General features: G+C 42.3%; 1 protein-coding gene across 1 annotated transcript in view; it reads right to left on the bottom strand.

The window, feature by feature from the left end:
* Positions 1 to 20332, bottom strand: part of SLC12A2 (solute carrier family 12 member 2) — a 58835-nt gene extending 38503 nt beyond the window's left edge. The window contains exons 1-4 of the mRNA XM_050912703.1: positions 19763 to 20332; positions 3171 to 3290; positions 1588 to 1663; positions 886 to 981 (exon numbers count right to left, since the gene is read on the bottom strand). Of these exons, the coding sequence (XP_050768660.1) occupies positions 886 to 981; positions 1588 to 1663; positions 3171 to 3290; positions 19763 to 20332 (862 nt within the window). The remainder of the gene's footprint in view (positions 1 to 885; positions 982 to 1587; positions 1664 to 3170; positions 3291 to 19762) is intronic.
* Positions 20333 to 22833: the final 2501 nt, after the last annotated feature.

Below are 22833 nucleotides of genomic sequence, written 5' to 3'. Positions count from 1 at the left end.
TGACTAAAAAAACGGCTCTTAACAGGAAAATCTGGTATGTATAATGCAATTTAAAAAAAGAAAGGGCACTTAGAAACTAAGCTTGACATAATGCTAAGATTCATGGCTGATCCTTCTCGTTGGGTCTGTTTACTTTGTGATAGTGAGGTTTTTCTCTTCATTCTTAACCAAGAGAATTTTATAAGCTTCTATTTTAATTCCACCACATTTTCTACTAGTAGTCTTGTAACGTCATGAAGCAGTTTGAGCATATCAAAGGCACCAACCACTCACAAAACTATTTTGTAGGAATTGCTGACAACACCACATAAACCATGAAAGAGAATGAAAACCATCACCCTCAGGAAAGCTGGAGATAATCAAGAGTTTGGAGAATTTATTTTGTGTATTAAAAAAAAAAAATCACAATAGAAAAAGAACATGTCCTTTCGTATGGTCTCATACATATATAAGCTATTTTTTTCATTAGGAAATTTTATTTCAGGACACGAACACATACAAGCACACATGCACACTCTTAACAAACCAGTGCAGATGGAAGAGAATAATTAAGATCCTATTCATTCCTGGATATGCGTCTCTAAAAATGTTTGTATTCCAAAAATTAAGAATAGATGTTTCTTCTACAGTGGAAAAACAAGCCACTAGTCAAATCAAATTAGTAGGCTAATTACTGACTTTTCACTAATTATATGACTGATTAGTCAAATGCAGAACACACGGAAGACTCTGCTCCTCAGAAAACTAACTCTTCCCTACATGTCATCCATACTGTTTTTTTTTTCCCTGATGCTAAAAAAATGGAAAATAAATTAGAGGTGCCATCCTTAAGATGTATGCTTCAGAGTGATGAAAGCTTTAAAAGCTTTATGAAAGCAGGTTTACCTCCTCTTACAAACCCATTTGTGGCTATTGCTGAAGTAGACAGTCCTGTAATCGTTGTCACAACAGTGGCCATTCCAATAACTAAGACAGACAGACCTTTTGGAAAAAGAGGGGATAAAAGGTATAAGTCCAGAAGTATTAAAATGTACAAATCTTCAACTTGGTTTAAAGAATTAATCTTGCAAATACAACACAAATTTATTGTGTGTGGTCCTGCACATTCAAGCAAAAGGCTTCTTCACTCCCCCTTTGTACAGAGAAGTTTCCAGGATACAAACAAAACTGGATAAACGTTCTCTTTAATCAGCAAAGTAAAAGCTGTATCTTAGAGCTTCAAGGAAACATATGCCTTTTGCAGATGAGAGATTTTCTGCAGTCCAATACTAAGTCAAGCCTTTGAAGAAAATTGTTGATGTACTACACAGTCTATATGTAGATTTTAATAACCAGAGATCAAAAGTTTATCTCTACAGTTCACTGAAGACTTACAAACGTCAATTTTAATTACATACCTTATAGCTAAACGAACAAGTCTAAGTAACTTCATCCTGCTTTGAATTTTGATAAGGATAAATTACCTTAAAAACTGGCAATATTAAGGTAATTTTCTACCGCTGTTTAAAGCGTAAGCTCAGGATCAACACCTCTTTTGGATCACATTTAAAAGTCACTGAAATATAATTAGAGCATTAGTACACATACCTATCCCAGCTTGTCCGACAATCCATGATAGTCTGATGAAGAGCATCACACCCCAAATATTCAACATACATCGTACCTAACATAAAACAAAAATTTTACATAGGTTAGGTTTTACAGCTGCAGTCATTTCCATTAATTCATTTCAATTTTTAATGTTGTTGTGATTATCTTGTACTCTTTCCTCACCACTTTTCAAATTATTTCACAAGAATAGATTTTTTTTAATTAAACAAGTTTACGTTTGATTAAAAAAATGGAAGGGAACCTAAATATGATTAAAAAGTTACTACCTTGAACATAGATAAAGTTACAGTACTTCAATATCTGACACTTGTAGTATGTCTTGACCAAACAGCAAAAATAATTTAGACCCCAACCTGTAGAATCCAAAATTCATACTACAGAATACATGAATAAAAATAAGATTGTGAGGTCTACCATGATTGTGAGGTCTACAACCCCATTCAAGTCTCCCACAAATCTCCCCAAAAAAATGCACTAAAGCAATAACTAAGTAATTTATTCTTTTTTAAAAAACAAACAACCCCCACAACTTCCCAGTTCTAGAACTTTTGTATCTTCCAACACAGCTGCACACTAACAGGAGGTGGGCTGTGTGTTTATTTTTTTACCCTAGTATTTTAAACACTTAGTCCTCAATAAAATAGAATTTGCACTCTACAGAATTTAGACAGAAGACTAACAGCAGGTCTTAGCTCTCTCTCTTACCTAAAGAGTAAGATATCAATCCTACAAAATTTTAGTAAGGAAGTTGCTAATACACAGTGGAAGCTTGATGAACTGAAGTTAGGTATTCTGAATGCTCAAGTTCAGCATGTTTTAACCAATTGTTGCATTTGCAGCTACCACTATAAATTCTTACAGCTTTGGAGAGTACATATTCATCATGGTTACTCTCTGCCAAAATATTAAAAATAAATTAGTATGTACTTGTAATAAAATCCCCCACGTCACTCTTAATTTTTCACTGCTCCAAATGGGGACAGACTCAGTTTTTTCCACCATGACTATACTGTATTTAGTGTAAAGACTTCCACAGCTTAGGAGCAGATTACTTTTTTAACAGGTTCAACAAAATTTAAATACTTAATCCTGGTCAAGTTTTGCCATATACAGGTAGCTACTCTCCTCAACACATTATTTTTTGCTTCTCTAAAAATAAATAAATAAAAATCAAGTTTTCTAACACATCAGTTCAAAACTTTACAGATCCAAAGTGAACACACATTAAGTGTATTCTCTCCCTTTGCATCTGTCTTTGTCACTTAAGATTCATACATAGTTTTTCTACTACATATGAATACTTACATAATCTTTTTCCTTCTTGGAAATCACGCAACTTCAAAACTGTAAAACCATGATCCCTTCAAAACGTGAAGTCCTGAAGTATTTACTTCCTTAAAATTCAGTACAAGAGCAACCCTTCCAAAAATTATGGCATTTTTCACATCTCATACATGTAATCTTTTCTTTATATAGCACTATCACAATCCCTCTCAAAGAAGAAGGTTATTAGAAAGATCATAACTGTAAGAAACTGAAGTACAATACATCAAACTTACCAATACACCTTTTATCCAGCCAAACTTGACCACCCCTTTGCTATCAGGTGTGTAAGTGGCAGCTGCTTCCCCAGCTGGTGTGCCTTCCTCACCATTTGCATAGCCATCTTCAAAGGGCTCCTTGGGGAAAAAAAAAGTTTCTCTTTTATATGATTAACAGAGTAGAGAGGGCATTTGATACTCATGTTGTAAAAAACCCCCGTCTACTTGTGCAAACAGAAAAATTAAAGAATGACACAGCAGAAGTTTTAAGCTTTTCCTTTACGATCCTTGCATAAGGCACATCTCAGATTTCAAGGAATATAAAACAAACACAGATGACTTAGGTATTCTGCTTCAGTTAGAGCAAACTGTTAGCAGTCAGAGTAATTCTACAGCCCTAAGAACAAACATCTGGTCTTTTAGAAAAAGAGCTACAAGACTTCAAATGCAATGACTTCTACAGCACAGGAAGTTTTACTTCTTAGTCTGAAAGTGTATACTGTTCTACCACAAGTTACTGGTCTCAGCTATAGCATTTCCTGTAGTTGAGACTTCGCTGTCATTTGATAAATTTTTCAGGAGATAAATTATTCACTTCCCTGCAAACTATTCTACTATTCATTGTAAGGTGACACTGCTAGAAAGGATGGTGGGAGAGTGGCATTTCAGGGAGAAGTCTCTTCCCAAACACTCTTCCCTGTTTAAAAGGGAAGGATGACAGACGCAGAAGACATCCGTCCCATGGACAAAGACCAACTTGTGGCTTTTCTTTACAATTCAGAGATCTTAACTGTTTGATATATATATCAAAAATACATGTGTATATACACGTACTTGTTACATGCTTGCTTTTCAAGAGGCAGTTTTGTTTTGCCAAGTCAGGCAAACACGTAAACATTTAAACTCAACTTAAATATTTCCTACACTTGCTGTAAGACATCTGCAGGAAGCACTCTAAGCAAAGTATGTTAGTTATCCAAGGCAACAAGTATAAAGAATGAATATACTAGAAAGACCCTGAATACCATTCAGAGAATACTATTCAACAAACCAGCTCAAGCAGTATTTGTGAAGCAGCCTGCATCCCAGAGGGCTTAGAAAACATTTAAGCAATTAGAGGTTCAATCCCAATGAGGTAAAGGGCAAAACTCCCATTCGCTAAATAAGACACAAAATAGACTGGACCCAAATTATGCTTTCAAGAAGTATGTTCTGTGCTGAAGGGACACAGTAAGAAACTTTAATGTGAGATACTTCATTAAATTCCTCCTCCTCCTGATACATTAATACCAAATATACCATCAGCAGACTCCAGAAGAAATATTTATAGAACTGTCACTTATGAAGGGTGTCATTCATATCCCCTTACAATCAGCAGTGAACATACAAAACACATTAAAAAAAAAATCAGATTATGTCAACCTTATCCAAAGGTCATTAGCACAGATTCATGTCAGTGCTTGTCTCACTGACTCAGCATTATGAAATTCTCATAAAAACAGGTGCACCTGCAACACATCTGGAGATCTTGTATGGCGTAAGCTTTCCACCAGTAGGCAGAATCACGATCAGTTTACAGATCATTCCGTTTAACAGATAGCTTTCTAAAATAGTACGTTTTCTTGCCAGAAGAGATTAAAAAAGATATCTATGTGTTATGTACAGATAGATTTTTTTAATACGTATGTGTGTATACATACGTATATAATGTGTCATATACATTCAATAGAGGACAAAAAGAAACATAACTGGGAATTACCTCGTTTGCTGAACTGCAGCTCTTCTGGATAGAAGAGAACTAATGGCTGTAACTTCTTGGGAGATTTGCACAGCCTTTGACCAGATAAATTTATTGATTTGCTCATTATTTGTATTCAGGCACTCAAACCAAATCAAGCAAGAAGTGGTGTGTGATCCATTTAGAGTGATAAGAAGAACAGTGAGGACCAAAAAAGAGAATTACCATGCTGCTACATTTAAGATTTTGCAAAGAATTAACTCTAGCATCTCTATGTCAAGAAGCAGAATAATTAACTAGTTTAAATTTAATACATACAGCTACAAGCCACTCATTTGCTGAGCCTATGCTGACCTCCCTAAACCAGAACTGAGGAAATGGAAAGCCCTCTAATCAGGTTCCTCACCCAACTCAGACACACCTGAAGCTCACGACAGAAAAGAATGAGCCTACATACTGCCCTGCTCCAATACCCTTGAGTACTCGTCCTTCAGATGACTCTCCTAGAAATGCAGGAACAAACCTCAAAACTCTTTCTAGGTATTAACGTCTCCCTCATCTGATTCTGCTGTTTCCAGCAGCACTTACCAGAAGTTTCTCCCCGCTTCTCTCCCACCCACCGTCAGAAGTGGGGAGGCAAAAAGAAAAAAGGTACATTAAAACAAAGGACAGATTAATGAACTTGTTCACAACCATAATAACAAAACCTCCAATCAAGCATGCAACAGTGTAACTGTGTATTATTATTCCTTCATATAAAATCCACTCTTATTTCTCATAGAAAAGCATCACATTATACTTGCAACAAACTCAAAGCGTTGCATAAAGGGAGTCACATTTATATTATCTAAGCAGATTTTATACTTTGGCCAAGAAAACTGCCAACATTTGATAACATCTTCTGGTATTACAAAAAGGCATGTCATGTCTGTAATAAGAAACAATAAAATTGTTCTTTGAAAAGACTGGTCAGGGACGATCAAGGAAGGGCTAGAAGAAATCTTTATCTTCACGTCCTAAAAATATTGAAACATTATAGGTGACTAAAGTAGTTAATGCTGTAATAACTGAGTCACAACTTTTTTTTTTTTTTTAACAAGCTAGAAGTTTTCGTTTACTGCACATTTACGTTTTAAGAGAAGGTGGAGAATATCCTAGTATGTAGTGTAAGAGACCATTATATACTTCAGCATATGACCATGGCTGGCCAGGTATTGGTAGAACCTGGACACATCGACAACATGACCTCCAGAGGTCACTTCCAACCTCAACCATCATGTGATAACTATGCATTTTACTATAGTGCTCAAACAAGCCCACAGCTCAGCCTGTTGTATTCTGGGAAGGAGATAATGGCTCACAACTGATATTTTGAGTTATGAGTTGTCAGATCAGCTCCAAGATACGCACACCGTGAACACAAGAAAGTTTTGTTCTGTATGTCTTGTCTCTCCACACTATGCAATATTTCTTAGGAAAATATTTTGAAGCACACACAAAATGTAATAACTGAAAGGTTATTGCTGGTTATCAGTGCTAGTGGGTGCATGATAAAGCACCAGTGAGAACAGATATTACGGGTGTGGGCATGAAAGAATTCCACTACACAAGGCTCCAAGTTCAGCCTTCTAATGCGAAATTAAGAAAGCACCACTGTGGTCTCAGCTGTAAATAAAGCAGGCGTAGTATTTTTCATGCTTGTGCTCATGAGGAAACAATGCTCCTACTCAAGTCACATACTGAATGGAAAAAAAATGCACTAGCACTATTTTAGAACAGCAATACATGTATGATAAGATCTTCATAAACAGTAAAAAACACTAACACACTGTGGATTTGGAGGGGGTGTAACAAAAGGGGAAAGAAAAGAGGTTTTAGCATTTCAGATCAGAAATGTTCTTATTAACATAACTTTTTAATCAAAATAGTCCTTATCTAATCAGTCCAAAGAACACTGAGAGCTATGGTGCTCACTTGCACTTTTAAAGGAAAAATAAGATACATTTAAATGTTGACAATTCTATCATACACTGATAGGAATTTAGCCAAGAAACAGTTAAAATTCTGTTCCCACACAGAAATTTCCATTGCTGTATCACAGTGCACTGAAAAGTACAGCTAATCTACTATTTCATCTCCAGTACTGGATCATAACAGTAAGTTATTTGTGCCAATTATGAATAGCCTCCACATTTATTAGAAATGGATTAGTAATGAGGAAAGACTCGTTAGCCAGAAGAGATCTGAGATTTTTCACACACAGCTTGAAATACACTGGGGCATGGACAAGTTTCTCATCAGTAAAAACTGCTATTTAGTTTTACTGAGACTTCTTGATAGTGGTGTATGTCATGCAGCACATTTATTTGGAGTGAACTTATCTAGATCCCGTCTTAAAGGTGACATACTTAGGCTATGTTGAACTGTATGAGGTGGTACCAGAGTAAACGCACATTAACTCTTCTGCTCTTGCTTCTTTTCAAGTATCACAACATGGAAGCCCCAAGTAAAGGACATGACAACCAGCAAGTTTGTATCTAAGACTATGTGGTTCTTCTTCAGGCAGACCTTCTTGTTTGCGGTCTGCCTGATTTGGCATGTCCCAAGTAGTAACTAACTTCTTTAGCTAGTCCTTCCTATTGCCATTACTCTTGTGCAAAAAGAGGCGGCCAAAGAAGCACCTGAGACTAGAGCATTTAACTGCTCTTTCTCCATCTCTCAAGTTTGACCAGTTACGGGTTTAGCACATGCCATATAGTATGGGCTTCTCCTCATACAAATTCCTTAGAAAAGCTTCACAAAAGTAGCTTTTTCTTGTCTGTCTTGGTTGAAGCCCAGCCGGCAACAAAGAACCACGCAGCTCCTCGCTCACTCCTCCCCCCCGGTGGGATGGGGAGGAGAAAGTACAGCAAAAAAGCTCGTGGGTCAAGACAAGGACAGGGAGGGCTCACTCACCACTTACAGTCACAGGCAAAACAGACTCGATTTTGGGGAAAAACAAACCAGTTTAATTTCTTAACAATCAAATCAGAGTCGAATGATGACAAACAGAACCATATCTTAGAAACACAGCTTCCCCCTGCCCTTCCTTACTTCCCGGGCTCAGCTTTACTCCCGATACCGCTACTTCCTCCCCTGCAGCGGTGCAGGGGGGCGGGAATGGGGGTTGCAGTCAGTTCGTCCCACATTGTCTCTGCCGCTCCTTCCTCCTTGAGGAGAGGGCTCCTCACACTCTTCCTCTGCTCCAGTGTGGGGTCCCTCTCACGGGGGTCAGCCCTCCGTTTCTCCAACTCAAGTCCTTTTCAACGCGCTGCAGTCCTCCATAAACTGCTCCAGCATGGGCTTTACCACGGAGTCGCAGCCTTTTCTGGACCCAGCCACCTGCTCCGGCGTGGGGTCCTCCACGGGCTGCAGGGGAATAATCTCTGCTCCACCGTTAACCTCCATGGGCTGCAGGGAGACAGCCTGCCGTCTCACCATGGGCTGCAGGGGAATCTCTGCTCCGGCACACCTCCTCCCTCTCCTTCTTCACTGACCTCGGTGTCTGTATGGTTGTTTCTCTCACATCCCACTACTCTCCTCACTGGAGCTCCTCTGCTTCTGCCATCTTCTTCTTCCTCTCCTGCTCTCTTTACCGTAGCTGCTGCTGCTCCTTCTCCTCCTCCTTCTTCTTCTTCTTCTTCCTCCTCCGTCTTACGCTCACACCACAGGAAGCTCCCCCCTGCCTTCTTAAATATGCTCTCACATAGGCACAACCACCATCGCTGATGGTCTCGGCCTTGGCCAGAGGCGGGTCCGGGTTGGAACCAGGGAAGCTTCTAGCAGCTTCTCGCAGACACCACCCCTGTAGCCCCTCCCCCGCTACACAAATCCAACACATTGTCTTAGTAGGATACAGTACTGAAGCTCGTTTAAATAGCTAATACTATTGAAATGTTAAAGAGAATCAAAAGCCTCGTCTTTTCAAGCTCCAATTTCTGCAGAGAAATACAGAAATGGTATTCTACTACATTTAATCAAGAGAACAGCTGCTTACAATTAAAACTGCTTTGTACTTAAATATTCTGATACTGAGCATGCTGCTCTCCTCATTTAACACACTTACTGAGGACAGGATATAAGGGAAGCTGCCTGAGAACCGTCTTTCACCAACAGAGGTACCAACACAACAATTCTGTACAGCAATGGGTCTCTGTCCTCACCAGCTACAGTTGAAGCCTCAACAACAGGATCATGCTTTTACCTGCTAGCAGCTTTGTGGTTAGAGATGTTTGCAGCAATCATCACGGACAGTGGAACCTTTCTTCACAAGAGCGAGAGACTTGCACACATCTGCACTCCTTCACTGCGGCTTCCAGTGTTACTGCCAAGCTGTGTGAACACCTAAATAGCCCAACTCTAGCTACACACTATGGTTAGTCAAGTATAAAACTTGACAGTGTAAAAGATTTTCAGAGTTAACACAGCTCCAAACACACACAGAAGAAAAGCTTATGAGCATTTGTTCTTGCTTTTCTAATTCAAACATACTTTAGCCAGAGTGTGGATAAAATAAAAATGACAGATGAAAGAAAGTTATCGAACAGCAGCAGAATTACTAAACGTTTTGCCCCAGAAGATGCTAACACTTCCCATGATTTTTAAAGACTACAAATCTCTTCCTGGATGAGCAAGCCTTCCACTTTCCCTTCTGGAATGAACTTTTGGCTTCTTCCTCCCACCTCACCTCTGAGATTTCTAATGATCTGAATAAAAGGTTTAGAAAGTGCTAGATGTACTGTATGCATAGAATAACCGCATAGAATAATCCTGCTGATGTAGGCGTTAACCTCTGATGCAACAGTGACAACTTCAGCAAACAGTTTGTACTGGTACAAATATATTTAAGTGTGATACTGTACTACCAAAGAATAAGCCAGCTATTAAATGTTGACTGTAGGACACTAAACTGTGTCAAACACATCTGTTCTTTAAACACTGCTTTTGCAGCATGCTAACGTTTGCAGTCATAAAATTCCCAGTTTGTGCCTAAGGGTCTTTGATAAGCTGTTTTTGTGTTTTAATGCTTTTATCTAACCAGTGGTGAAAAACCAAAGGGAACTGAGTTTCCTTTCCAAAATGTCTAAATCTCTACTTAAGCATACTGTTGTCCAAGGACACAAGAGAGCCCTGTGATTAACACTTTATCAAGAAAAGTCTCAAATTTGATTGTCTAACTGAGAATAGGAAGTATTTCAGTACTTAAATACGCGAGAGGAAAAATAAGTTCTCACCAGTCTTCGACTTGATCTGGTGACACTGACTACTGTTTGTAAGCATTTTTTCAACCAACCACTGTTCAAAATGGCTGAGAAACTCTTGTTTCTGTAGACTAACAACAAATCACAGCAAGTTTTTAATACTAAGTTTGAAAAACTCTTGCAAAAGAAAACATGACAGAAGACATGTTCAAGACATCTCAGTCTGCCTAAACACCTTCTTAGCATTTTCTTTAAAAAACAAACTCAAAAACCACACACTTTCAGGGAACACTGCTAGTCATTGTGCAATGACTAGCTGTTGCCGGCAGTTCAAAAAATTCAGCAGTAAAATATTAGGTACTTTACTGCTTGGTTTTAATCCAGGAATGAATTATAGCAAATTTGCGAATAGAATTTATAATTCCCACTCCTTGTTTGAAGCATGTAAAATGCTGCTACCATACTGTTGTTCCAGCACCTTTACAGTCATAACCTAAAAAAGCCTACTAACCCACTAAATGGCACCCAGCAGTTACCTACAGCAACAGGAAATAAATTACCCAGATAAAACACGATCTGTTCTTAAAACTCGGGATTCCTTGGAATCAAACATGTACAGCTTCAACCATTGGTTACTTGCCTCAATCAAAGGAAATCCTTTTCAGGTTTGCAGCCAAGAGACCAAAACTTAAGTGCTTTGCCTGTAGTACCTTCTCTACAATTACAAATTTAAACTATAGCAGCAAATGCTTTTGGCATCCACTTCCAGAGATTTTAAAAGAGATTGCATCAAACACAGAATGTTAATGTTACCTTAAGCTGAAATCAGAGTCTGTTGTACTTTGATTACAGTGGAACAATTTTAAACAGAAGAAATTTATAGTTACAATTAATGTGTCAACTGAAGAATTAGCCAGCTACATGTCTCTGCCATCAGCTTGTATTTCAGTGTCTTGCAACTCAATACTACTTTTAAGAGAGAAACATTAAGCAGGTTTTTTTCTGTGTGTATATACATTCTGATTTTAAAAGTCATTTTTACTTTAACTCTTTTAAAGGGACAGAGAAACATCCATTCTTCCTCTCAACTCTTACAAGTAGTATTATGTATTAGCCAGGCTAACAAGACTGTTAATCAAGAAACTTACTCAAGCAATTGATTTCAGCTTAGGAGTAAATTATTGTTCTTGCAAGGTGGTATACTTACAAAGGCTAGATAGGAGTCTTATTTATAAAGCTCTTCACCACTTAATGTCTTACACGCATATAATTTTTTTGACTGATCTCTAAGTTTACTAACCACACAAAGGCTATGGACTCTTCTTTTTAAGGAGGTGATTATGATCCTCCCCTCCTAATATGGGATGGATAAAAATTGCAATCTGGTAGACTTTTGCTTGAAGGAAAAGGTCTGGAATCAATTCAGAAATGAAGCAACAGCAAAACTGCCCATACTTAAGAGTACTTTAATTGGTGAAAATAGACAGAATCTGGTCTTTGGCTGATCTTGATGAACTTGATTGTCATAGCAGTATTCCACAGCCACTAATATGTCACGTCACTTAAGTAATCCAGGCATTAGAACATTGCATAATATTCCAAGGGTGATGTCATCCCTTCCTCTACTGCATCACCAAGAATTTTGAGTTTTCAGCCCTTTATAAGCAAAAAAAAGTTTCAATGCTTTCCTAAGCATCACATCAAAATAAAGTCTCTCTCAAGGTAGATTACTCATCAGTGCCTCTGGAAACAGTGTCAACACCATTTGATCTAGTTGTCATAACACCAGCATAGGAAGTTCAGATTCAAATCTTCACATTCCTAACAGAAAAGGACTAGCTATATTTACAGAAAAAAACTTCCAGAGGAAAGCACTGAAGTCTAGATAGCCATGCAAAGGCTGAGATTTGAAAGCCTGCAGCCAGTATGGTGTGACCAGATGGAATCCTTTCAAGTAGTTTTTACACGTGACATGGCAGCAAAGTTTTGTTGACATCTGCAGGTATGCAAGAGTGGTATCCTATCTGAAAGGTAATTTTTTTCCCTCCATACCAAAAACATTATTTAAAGAATAAGAGCATTTTGCAAAAGCATCAAGATAAAGAAAACTCTCTGCATCTTCACATTGCTTCATACATCCCTCCATAAGCACAGGAAGATATGAATACTCTGGGCAAGTTGATCATGACAATTAGAGACAAATGAGAAAAGACCTCTGTTAAGCAGCTATGCAGTGTGGCTACCCCATGGTAGACCCACAATGCTTATGTTCCGCGCTCCCTGAAATACTGTAGGCAAAGTCAGGCCTTACTGTCAAGGAATACTCAACATGGTCTGCCACCATAAAAAAACCACAAACTTCCTTTGCCAGTCTCTCCACTTCTTCTAGTTAACAGGAAATTGCACCATTAACATGTAGTCACAAAAAAGGAGGCATGGCTTCCTGCACAAGTGTAGGCACAACCAACCCATCCAGCTTAAGAGGAAGAAATACATGTAGACTAGTTCACACCTCAAGAATACACCTCAGTTCCGGTTTTGATGGATCACTCCTTTCCTGCCCTCTCCAGAACCAAACTACTAGTTTCCCTAGTACTGCCTGAATTTTTAAACGTCAGGCCATGAAGTGGTGGATGCAGCTACAGGTACAGTCCCTGAGCCAGCACTGAGCAGAGCTGGTACACTCATGCAGCACAGTACACACTTGCACTGCCTACATTCTGTACACTACATTCAAGCCAAAGCTGCCAAATTGCTTGCAGCTCAAGAGCAATATTACTCGGAATAGTCTTAGGAGTCTCTCTACCACGTAAACCCTCTGAGTAAGTTGAAACATTAACCTAGCATCACGGTTTCTTTACAGCTGAAACAGATGTTGCTATTTTCTTTGAAATACAAAAACCCCGAATAATCTGAAATAGAAGCAGTTCATTTGACGAAGGAAAATTAACTAGCAAAATGAAGATGCAAAAGATGAGCTTCCTTGTTAAAATGGAATTTTAGGGATTTTTTACTTTTTTTTTAGTCACTGCATCCCTAAGTCATTTAAGTTTATCAGGCACAGATAATGCATCTTAAGTTGGTTTTTATGCATAAAAAGAAATTTCAGTAAGTTTCAGGCCCAATCGACATGCTTAAGTGTAGAAATAAATCAAAGACGTTCCATGCGCTCAAGCTGCAAGAACTGGATAGATTCCAAAATACTGAAAGGCAAACAATTCTAAGCCAACTACTTAATAAAATTCTTAGTAGTGAGCAAATGACCATACTGTGATTGCTATTACCTATACCAAAAAAAAAAGGGGGGGGGGGGGGCTGTTTGTGGTTGCTCATGTATGAATATTATATGGGGCTTTAGGAAAAAATCTGAAGGATGCAACAGAAAACATAATACACTGGCTTGAATTACTCCAAGATACTGATCTTGCCAACCTCCTCCTCTGCAAGAATGTTCTTCAAGAATGAAAATCATCTGAGGTCTAATCAAATGCAGTACCAAAAGGGAAAAAGTTAATCTAAAGATGAAAATTCTGCAGCACCTTCTTCTTTAACCAGTTTCGAAATAGCTTATGCTGAAAGAAAAGCTGCCCAGCTAGAGAGAAGTTATTGCTATTTTTCCACGTTCTGGTCTTCAACTAGTCATTGATACTGACAATGTGTCAGCTAAGATTAGTTTATTAAAAAAACCAAGCTCCTCCAAACAGGTACTCCCTCCTTCCTTCCTTCCCTAGCTGCACTCTTCTGGCAAATTACAATGCCTTTTCTTCTGACATGAGCACTCAAGGGGCTCATAGTGCATTGCACGAGTCTCCAAGGGGTGCACAAAACAGTCCATTGAGAGCGTGGGAAGAAAATTTTTCGTAATGTTAATAAAGTACAAAAAGATTTCTGAAAGTGTTTATTTCGTCTATATCTCATCCTTTAATTTTTGTACAATACACAATATTAGTACAGTACATCATTTATAAGTAAATAAATATACGTACATTAGGGGTGCATGCTCAAAAGTTTTTTTTTATTGATACAAGTGTGCAGTCAAAAGATTCTGGAGACCACTGGTGTACTGGATCAGGGAGCTGACTCACCACATCCAGTGCAAGATTTTGCAGCTGGGGAGGTGTTTTCTTTCTGTAAACCAGATCAGTTCCCAGATCCAACTCAAAAATACAAACATCACCACAAGAGAGAGCACAAAACTTTACCCCTTTCAGCAGTAGCCCACACTTGTGCTGTCAAACTATAACCTGTTAACAGCACACAGTTATTTCTAGCTTCTCTGGAACAAAACAAAAACAAAGTAGTAACAACAGTATTAGCAGTTTGCTGAAGACAGTTAAAGGGTTTCAGTATTCCATAGGTGTTTTGGACTAAAGACTTATCACAAAGATCAGATAAGAGAGATTGAAGCATCAAGCAATGTAAAACTACAAAACACACATGGTCCTTATAAAATACAAACCCTGGAGGACTAATATGATTTACTGCTGCAAACAGAGCAGTACATTAATTTTTTTCTCTTGATGAAGATGGTGGTAATTAAGTGGGGTATTAGGATAAGCAAAGTGAGAATTCTCCACATAGACTGAAAAACCATAATACCACCACTTTGCATGATGCTAGTAAAGCCTTATCTGAGTACAGGTGCACTGAGCTCACTGTTTTTCAAAGTGATGAACGAGAACAGTTACAAATTAAAGGCTTCCAGGATGTCCAAGAGCACAGAGACCAAGACTAAAAGAGTTTCTCTTGGTTTTAGTACAGTGAAGTTCAGAAAGAAAATTTGAGTTCTGCTTACAAATATAAAGGAGATCAAGAAGGAAAAGAAGCTGTCCGAATTAAATCACACTGACTCCAGAACTAAGACACCTACTGATTGTAGGCAAGATTCAGCAAGGTAGTACAATAAAAACTATCTGCAAGAGGGTCTCAGTCTTCCGGCAGAGGGAGAGGGGAGGAAGGAGTTTTTAAAGATAGAACTTACATAACATGGTCAGCTAACTTGATAGCCTAGAATCATCTTTTAGCCTTTTATGCATCTTTACCTGAGCTCTGTTTTCCTTACACACTAAGCAGACACAAACAAAGAACTGGAAAAAAAACCCCAAATGTTAGAGGTGCAGCAGTCATTTAACATTTTCAAGTGAAAATATGTTCTTTGTTGAAAAGCTGTGCCATACACAGCCTTTTCACTGTGCTTAAGTTAAACATTTTAAGTTATCACAAAACTGCAATGTTCAAGAAAATACAAATCAAAGCCGTAAAGATAGTTTAAAAAAATTATAGTCATCCAACTTGAGTAAAAACAAACAAAAAAACCTCAATTCTGCATCAAGACTATCAGTAGTGTCTTCTTTCTTACTTCTGTCTCCAAATTCAGAGGACAGGTGCATGGATTTCTGTGTGGGAGGAAGCAAAGCACACTTGTGTTTTTAAACACCTTTGGCTTATTTCATTTTTCAGTTTGGGCTGGCTAGGTGGAGGTGGTGTAAAGATCTTCCTCTGAGACCACTACCTTCTAGCCTGTCAAGGCAACCAACTAGTACTCTCAATGAGTATTTAACAAAACAACAGAACAAAGCTACCAGTAGAGGGCTTAGTTCACATAACATCTACTTAGCACAGCTGTAAATGACTGCACAAAAGACCTATCAAATCAGAATCACTCACGTACTGTGAAGTTCATTCTTCAAAAAAAACCCCCACAGCTCCCCAATTAAGGCAATGCTCTATAGAAAAATCACAAACTGATGCATAGTAGTGGATTACTAAAACACAGTCCAATTCTGAATACTTTAAAAATATTCACCTTCCAGAACCATAACGTCTATGACATTATGGCGTGGTAATTTTTACATTGAGGAAGACGTAAAGGTAGATGGAATGTCTTCTACAGGCTATAGCTTTACTTACAGATGTAGCTGACCTAGGCAAAACACATATTCCTAAACTGTACAATAGGGAAAAAAAAAAAATTAAGAAAAGCTAGGACACTTTTAATCTTCCTGCTGTCTGAAGGCAGATCCCCTCAAGAGGGCAGGGGACATCACTGCAACTGCAACAAAAACCTGTGTATCATGGTATGCTGTTTCCCTCCCACTTCTTTGTTAATAACCATCCTCTCACCTCTACATCTCCAGAGACTAATGCTCCTGCAAAGCATCACCTTATCTATGAGATCAGCAACTGTAACAGCATCACCAAATTCCCTCTATCATCTCTCTAAAGCACAGTAAGATTAATGCACAGCACTTGGGGAAGGAACAGACTGATCACCCTGGCTATCTGCAGCCAACAATATATGAAGACAAGACCCCTCACTTGAAATTTAACATGATAGACCAAGATCAGTAGTATATCCTTCATCCACTTCAGAGTACTGCAGCATCACCCAGCTGTGTTTCCACAATCAGTTTCAAGAACAATCCCTTTCTTTTCTACTAGCAAAGCCGCTGTTGGCATGACCACATGAAACCTGAGGTGGTTAGACACCTATCCTACCAGGACAGCAAAACAAACCCTTGTCAAAAGGTACCCCTTCTGTATGTGTATGTGCATCTTCCTCAAACAGTGCATCTGCCTCCAACAGTGTTTTTCTGTGAGAACAAAATCAGTAGAAGAGTTAGACATACAAAGCCGGTAAACAAAACTAAGGAAAAAAAATCTGTTCTATAATCGGCACTAGCATCAACATTACTGTAACACTGCCTCACAACATTTATTTACTTTTTAAAAGGAAAAAAGGAATAGCACAAACTTTAACTGCAAGATGAAACTGCTACATTCAAAGCAGTGAACCACACTGCTGGTGAACACATTTTTTGATCGGTCTTAACACAAAATAACTGCCAACCTTGATGCACCGGGTCAAGAAGCAGGAGCATAACAACAGGTCTTTACATACTGCAAATTTTATGTAACGGTACTAGGATGTTTATACCAGCTGCCCTACTAAGTCTTTGACATACATGCTGTACAAATTAAGTTACTACAAAAACCACAGCTAAAGAGCGAGCTTAATTTTTCAAGTTCTTAAAAGTTAGTGAAATATCTTCTTTAATGCATACTATTATTCAACACTAGAGACCATTACTGTTAGTCAGCAGGAACTGAAGTCACTTTGGGAATGGAGACAATAAGCCCGCTGAAACGCAGTCAAAAAAGCACAATGTTTGTGAACATCCTTCATATAAAAGTACAGCACCATCATGATTTAAAAGTTATCAGCACTCTGTGGCCATAAATCAAGTACATAATCACAGATGTGGTATATTTTATATTCCAGAGACTGGGAAAAATGTAGGTATCCAATGCTATTAATAAGCATGACACACCCTTATTAAAAGCTTTTGTGTTCTCAATGTTATCTTGCAAAATGTTTTGCTAAGTCTGAAGTGAAAATAATTGCTTCCCTTCTTCATATAAGCCTAAATGCTTGCTAACACGTTAATTGCTTTGGAAATGAAACATCCTGTGACAGAACAGCCGAGTTACTATGCAGAACTTAACTTAACTTCTGAAGTTTATACCATGATAGTTTTCAAAATTAATACTTAAGTATAATATCAAATGTAAATGAAATTGTATATTCCATCCCCCATCTTTTTTTGGGGGGGGGGGGGGGAGAGAGAGGCACAGCACACATGACATGACATTTAAAAAAAAAAAAAAAAATCTTCACACAGACACCTGTCCACACTGCAAAACAAATTCACATTTGAGAAATTAATAATTTGAGTTAATTAATGCTCACAATGAAACTGTTCTGATAATGATCCTGTAATTAGGTTGTCTACCGCTCCTCTATGCCACAACCTTCCAAGAAAATTGCTTGCCATGCACTTCTTCTTTATGAATAAATTACACTTCTAGAAACTATAGTTCCGCACTGAAATGTCTTAATGGTGTCATAAAGAGCTTTCTTAACTGCTGCAATATAAACACACCGGAAACCTATCTGCCAGTCGTAGAAATTCAAGTAATGTTCTGCTTACAGAACAGGGTATCTAATGATCTGGTTATCCCATCACGGACCAGGAGTCAGAAACCGGGGGGGCGGGAGGGAGGGGGGGGGGGGTTAAAAAAAAAACAAACCCCAACCCGTGTGTTTTCACATATATTATGTGGTTTATTTATAGTGTATCTAACTCCATGCACAAGACAGTAATCGCCAACTTCCATTCCATACTAACTTAGAATCAAACTACAGAACATCATTTAACTCCATCAGGAGGGGACCTGAAAGGCAAGAGTAATTTGCTGTTACAGGTAGCAATTATTTTGATATCTAACCTTACATGCTGCAAGGAAACATCTCTATAGCACACCAAACAATTACTTCTATCAGAGCAGATGAAGAGTCAGTTTCAAAAAAACACACTTAAAGAAGCATCACACCCCCCAGAAAAGCCCACAGATCAGTGCAGACACACTAAGCTGCCTAACAATAGTGTGAAACAGGACAGTCTCAAAAGAACATACATTTTCTCATGGAACTCCACCTATAAAGATTGAAAGGTGGGATAAAAAAAGTTCTGGAAACAGAATATTCTTCATTTCATTAGGATGTGGCCCACATGCTTCTTTATTTCCCTAAACCCAGCAGGAAGACCTACTAGAACATGGACTTCTTACAGCACAGTCAAATACCAAAAGGCAATTTTCAGATTGCAAGACAACAGCATCGCAATAGTTTGATCTGGCTTTAGTTTAGTCATGATAGTTTCATCATGATCTAAAAAATACATCAAATTAATTCCAGGTTCAGCTAAAGCTTGCCTTTTAATAAGTCAGCCTACAATGCAAATAAGCTTTCACTGTAACGCATCTCCAATAACATACTGACTAGTCCAAAATAGAAAAAGCTCAACACGCACAGCTTCAAAATTTTTGAAGCCTTGATCATGACGCCCTCACATGCAAGGCTACTCAGCACGACTGAAAAGGCTCCTTAAGGAGAAGGAGCCTCGGCTGTATATATGCAATCTTCTGCATCACGCCTGAAGGCGGTTTGCTTCGGCACTGCGCGCGCAGGGAGAGGCATTGCGTTTTCAGCTGGTCAGGAGGCAAACCTCTTGTCACTACTAAAAGCGAGCGCATCCTTCTTTTTTTGCCTTTTTTTTTTTAGCATCGCTTCCAAACATTTTCGTTCCCCTTCCCAGACTAATCCCTCTCGCAGACCCCGAATTCCCTATCTGTTGAAGGCGACATAGACCAGAAGTGGAAAACCGCTACGGCTGTAACAGATCCTCCCTCGGTTATGAAGATGACGTTTGCCCCGCAGACCTACAGCTGTAACTACCTCTCACAATGCAGACCATCTCCCAAAAATATTGGGCGGGGGGGGGGGAACCCCACTGCGTCATGAAAAAAAAAACCAAAAAAAGACGCAAGCGACCCCATGCATTCGCACTGCTTGCGCCTCCTCGAGGCTCAGCGAGCTTTTAGCTTTTTCCTCCCACCACTGCCGACTCGCACCGAGCCATCCGCACGCCCCGAGGCGCATAAGCGCCGAGTGCGGCCCCGGGGGGGGCACAACGCGGAGGCGCGGGCCGCTCCCCGCCAGGCGCGGAGGCGGCCCGGGGACGGTCGGGGAGCTGGCGGGGGGGGGGGGGGGGTACGCGGCGGCCGCTCACCTTGTCCAGCTCATCGTGCAGCTCGGCCAGGCTGGGCCGGATGAGCTTCTCGCCCAGGTCGGCGGCCGTGTGGCGGTAGTGGTCGATGCGGGGCACGGCGTCCATGGTGTTGTGGCCGAAGGTGCGCAAGTAGTAGGTGTTGGTGTGGGTGTCGTAGTAGTAGTGGTGGTGCCCGCCGGAGTGGAGGCTACCCTCGCTCAGCACCGTGTCGCCGCCGTTCTGGAAGCTGACATTGCCGCCCTCCGAGCTGCCGCCCCCCGGCTCGCCGGGGCTCTCGTCGCCGGCCGACGGGTCCACGAAGTTCACCCGAAACCTGCCCTTGGCTTCCTCGCTGCCCTTCCCCGCCGCGCCGCCTTCCCCGCTCCCCTTGCGGGGCTCCTCAGCCGGGCGGCCGGCGGCCTCGGCCACCAGGTCCACCTGGAAGCGGCTCTGGCTCGGCGTGGGACCCAGCGGTCTGCCCAGCGCACCGCCGCCCGCCGCATCCTTGCCCTCTTCCGAGCGCCGCTCCTCGCCCCCAGCCCCCGGCCCGGCGGAGCCGGGCGGCGGCAGCTGCTGCTGCTTGCCCTCCATGCCTGCCCCTCGCCGATCGAGCACTGCGCGCGGCGGCCCCGTCTGCTCTGAACGCCCCTCGCGGCGGCGGCTCCCCTGCTTTAAACCGCCAACCACCGCCCGGGGCTGCAGCGCGCCGCAGACAACGCCAGGCGCCGCGCGCGCCCCGCCCCGCCCCCCCGCCGCAGCGCCAGGTGACGATGCCGCCGGTGCGGCCACAGCCCCCCCGCCCCCCGGCCCCCGCCGCGCGCCCCCTCAGCGGGACCCGGCCCCCGCCGCCGCCCTCTCGCCCCGCACCGGCCGCTCTCTCCCTCCGCCGCCGCCTCCTTCCTGCCTCCGCTCGCCTTCCCCCGAGCGCGCCCGCTAGGCGAAGGCGCCGCCCGCCGCTCTGACAGCGCCACGCGGGGAGGAGCGGCCGCGCCGGGCGAGCCCACCGGGGCTTCAGCAGGAGGGAGCGGCGCGGGACCCGCGGCCGGCGTGGGGCGGCGGAGCCGGGAAAGAAACGGCCCCCGGTGCCCCCCGCCCCCGCCCTCCGGCCCCTCCACCTGATCCCCGCTCGGCGGAGGCAGGAAGTCGGACGCGAACCGGCCGGCGCCGCCTCGCCGCGCCCGCTCGCTTCCCCGCTCGGGCGGCGGCGAGATGCGGGGGGCCGCCGGCGCCGCCTGCTCCGCAAGCTCCGCCCGCTCTCGGCTGCGGCGGCGGGAGCGGCTCCCCGGCCCGCCGGCGGCGCTCGCGGGGAGGGCGGCGGCGGCTCCTCCCGGCCCAAACTATGGCCGCCGCCGCATCCGCCGGGAGGGGGGGGGGGGCAGCGCCTGGCCCGGGGCGGGGGGCCGCGGCGCCCCGCCGGTCGCCCGCCTGTCAAACTCTGTTAGCCCGCCGGCCGCCGCCACATCTCGCGAGAAGAGCGCCGGCGGCGGGGGATGCGCGGGCCGCGCCGGCTCCGCGGGCGGCGAGGATGCTTGCGCGCCCCCCTGCCCTGCTCGGCCCCCGCCCTGCGGCGGGAGCCCAGCAGCCCCCGGCGGCTCGCGGCGTCGCGGCCGGAGGAGCGGCCCGCCGCACACGGCGGGCGAGGCGGCTGCCCGCTCTCCTCCTCGCCCCCGGTCGCTGCCCGAAGCGCTTCGTTGGGCGGGGGGCGGTCCGCGGGGCTCCGAGGCCCTGGGGCCGCCCGGGGGCCGCTGGTGCTGGTGCTGGCTGTGTCCCGCCCGGGGGCCCCTCTCCTGCCCACAACCCTGCAAAACCCCCAGCCCCGCTTTGAGCCGCCTCATCTTGGTCTTTGCCGTACGCCACCTAGCTGATCCTTAACGTTGTCCGGGTGTAAAGCGTCCGGATGTACGGCTTGGAGGAGTAAGTGCAAAGATGAGATGCCCGCCTGCGGGTAAGCGTGGACCAGTAAATGCCGGGGATGCACAGGAATGTGTGCCCACGGGTACCCTGAAGGAGAAACAAATGAGGAGAGCAAAAGTAGGTGGTCATTTGAGCGCTGTTTTCTTTCCAGTCGCCAGATCTCTTCCGATTGTGCTGTAAAAAACATTTTCTCCTCGCTTAATAGATCTAATGTCAGGAATAAGTCTTTTTCTGTGTCCTGTGTTGCAACTCTTTGCCCCTATTCTCTTCAATTGTATTCTGTCTCCAAAAGTATGCACGGTTAGTTCTTTAAAAAATGCAGCGTTCTGCCTCCCCTCTCAGTGGATTGTAAGTATCTGGATAATCCATTAAAGCATGGGAGGTTAGCTCTGAGGCTGTGAAAAAGAAGCCTCAGATGTAAGAAAAATCCTTCTGTCTCCGTAGTAAGAAATTAGAAAGGGATCCACCAACAATTTTTCATCATGTATTTTTATTGTCTTTATACTTGAACGTAGTAGCTCACAGAATAGCAGGAGAGTTGGGCTACAGTTGCCAAAACAATTTTACCTTTTTTAGTTGCTAAAAATCATCAAGCAAACATTCACTTAAGTTAGTCCTCTCAAGCAATGACACCTCTTTATTTCAAAAACATTTTAGTTGATATGTCTTCGTTCCAAGTCTTTTTTCCTAATGATACACAGTTTTCTATATTTTTCCCCTCTGTCTAGCAAACCCTGAGTGCCAACATCTGTTTTCTAGCTCACCACATCTCCACTGTTTTATTTAAATTAACAACAAACTTGGTGGCATAATCCAACAGAAATGGACTGGAGTTATAAAACAAAGCTTGCTCTTTCTTAACAGTTACTTAGAGGAAGAATTATTTCAATTTTAGGGATGTGTACGTGCTGTCCTGGTTTCGGCTGGGATAGAGTTAATTTTCTTCTTAGTAGCTGGTATAATGTTGTGGTTTGGATTTAGGGTGAGAATAATGTTAATAACACACTGATGTTTTAGTTGTTGCTAAGTAGCACTTATCTTAAGCCAAGGACTTTTCAGTTTCCCATGCTCTGCCAGCAAGCAGGTGCACAAGAAGCTGGGAGGGAGCATAGCCGGGGCAGCTGACCTGAACTAGCCAAAGGCGTATTCCATACCCTAGAACATCATGCTCAGTATAT

Source organism: Gymnogyps californianus, chromosome Z, assembly GCF_018139145.2.
Source record: "Gymnogyps californianus isolate 813 chromosome Z, ASM1813914v2, whole genome shotgun sequence".
In the NCBI taxonomy this organism is placed as follows: domain Eukaryota; kingdom Metazoa; phylum Chordata; class Aves; order Accipitriformes; family Cathartidae; genus Gymnogyps; species Gymnogyps californianus.
This window is presented reverse-complemented; position numbering and strand designations above follow the sequence as displayed.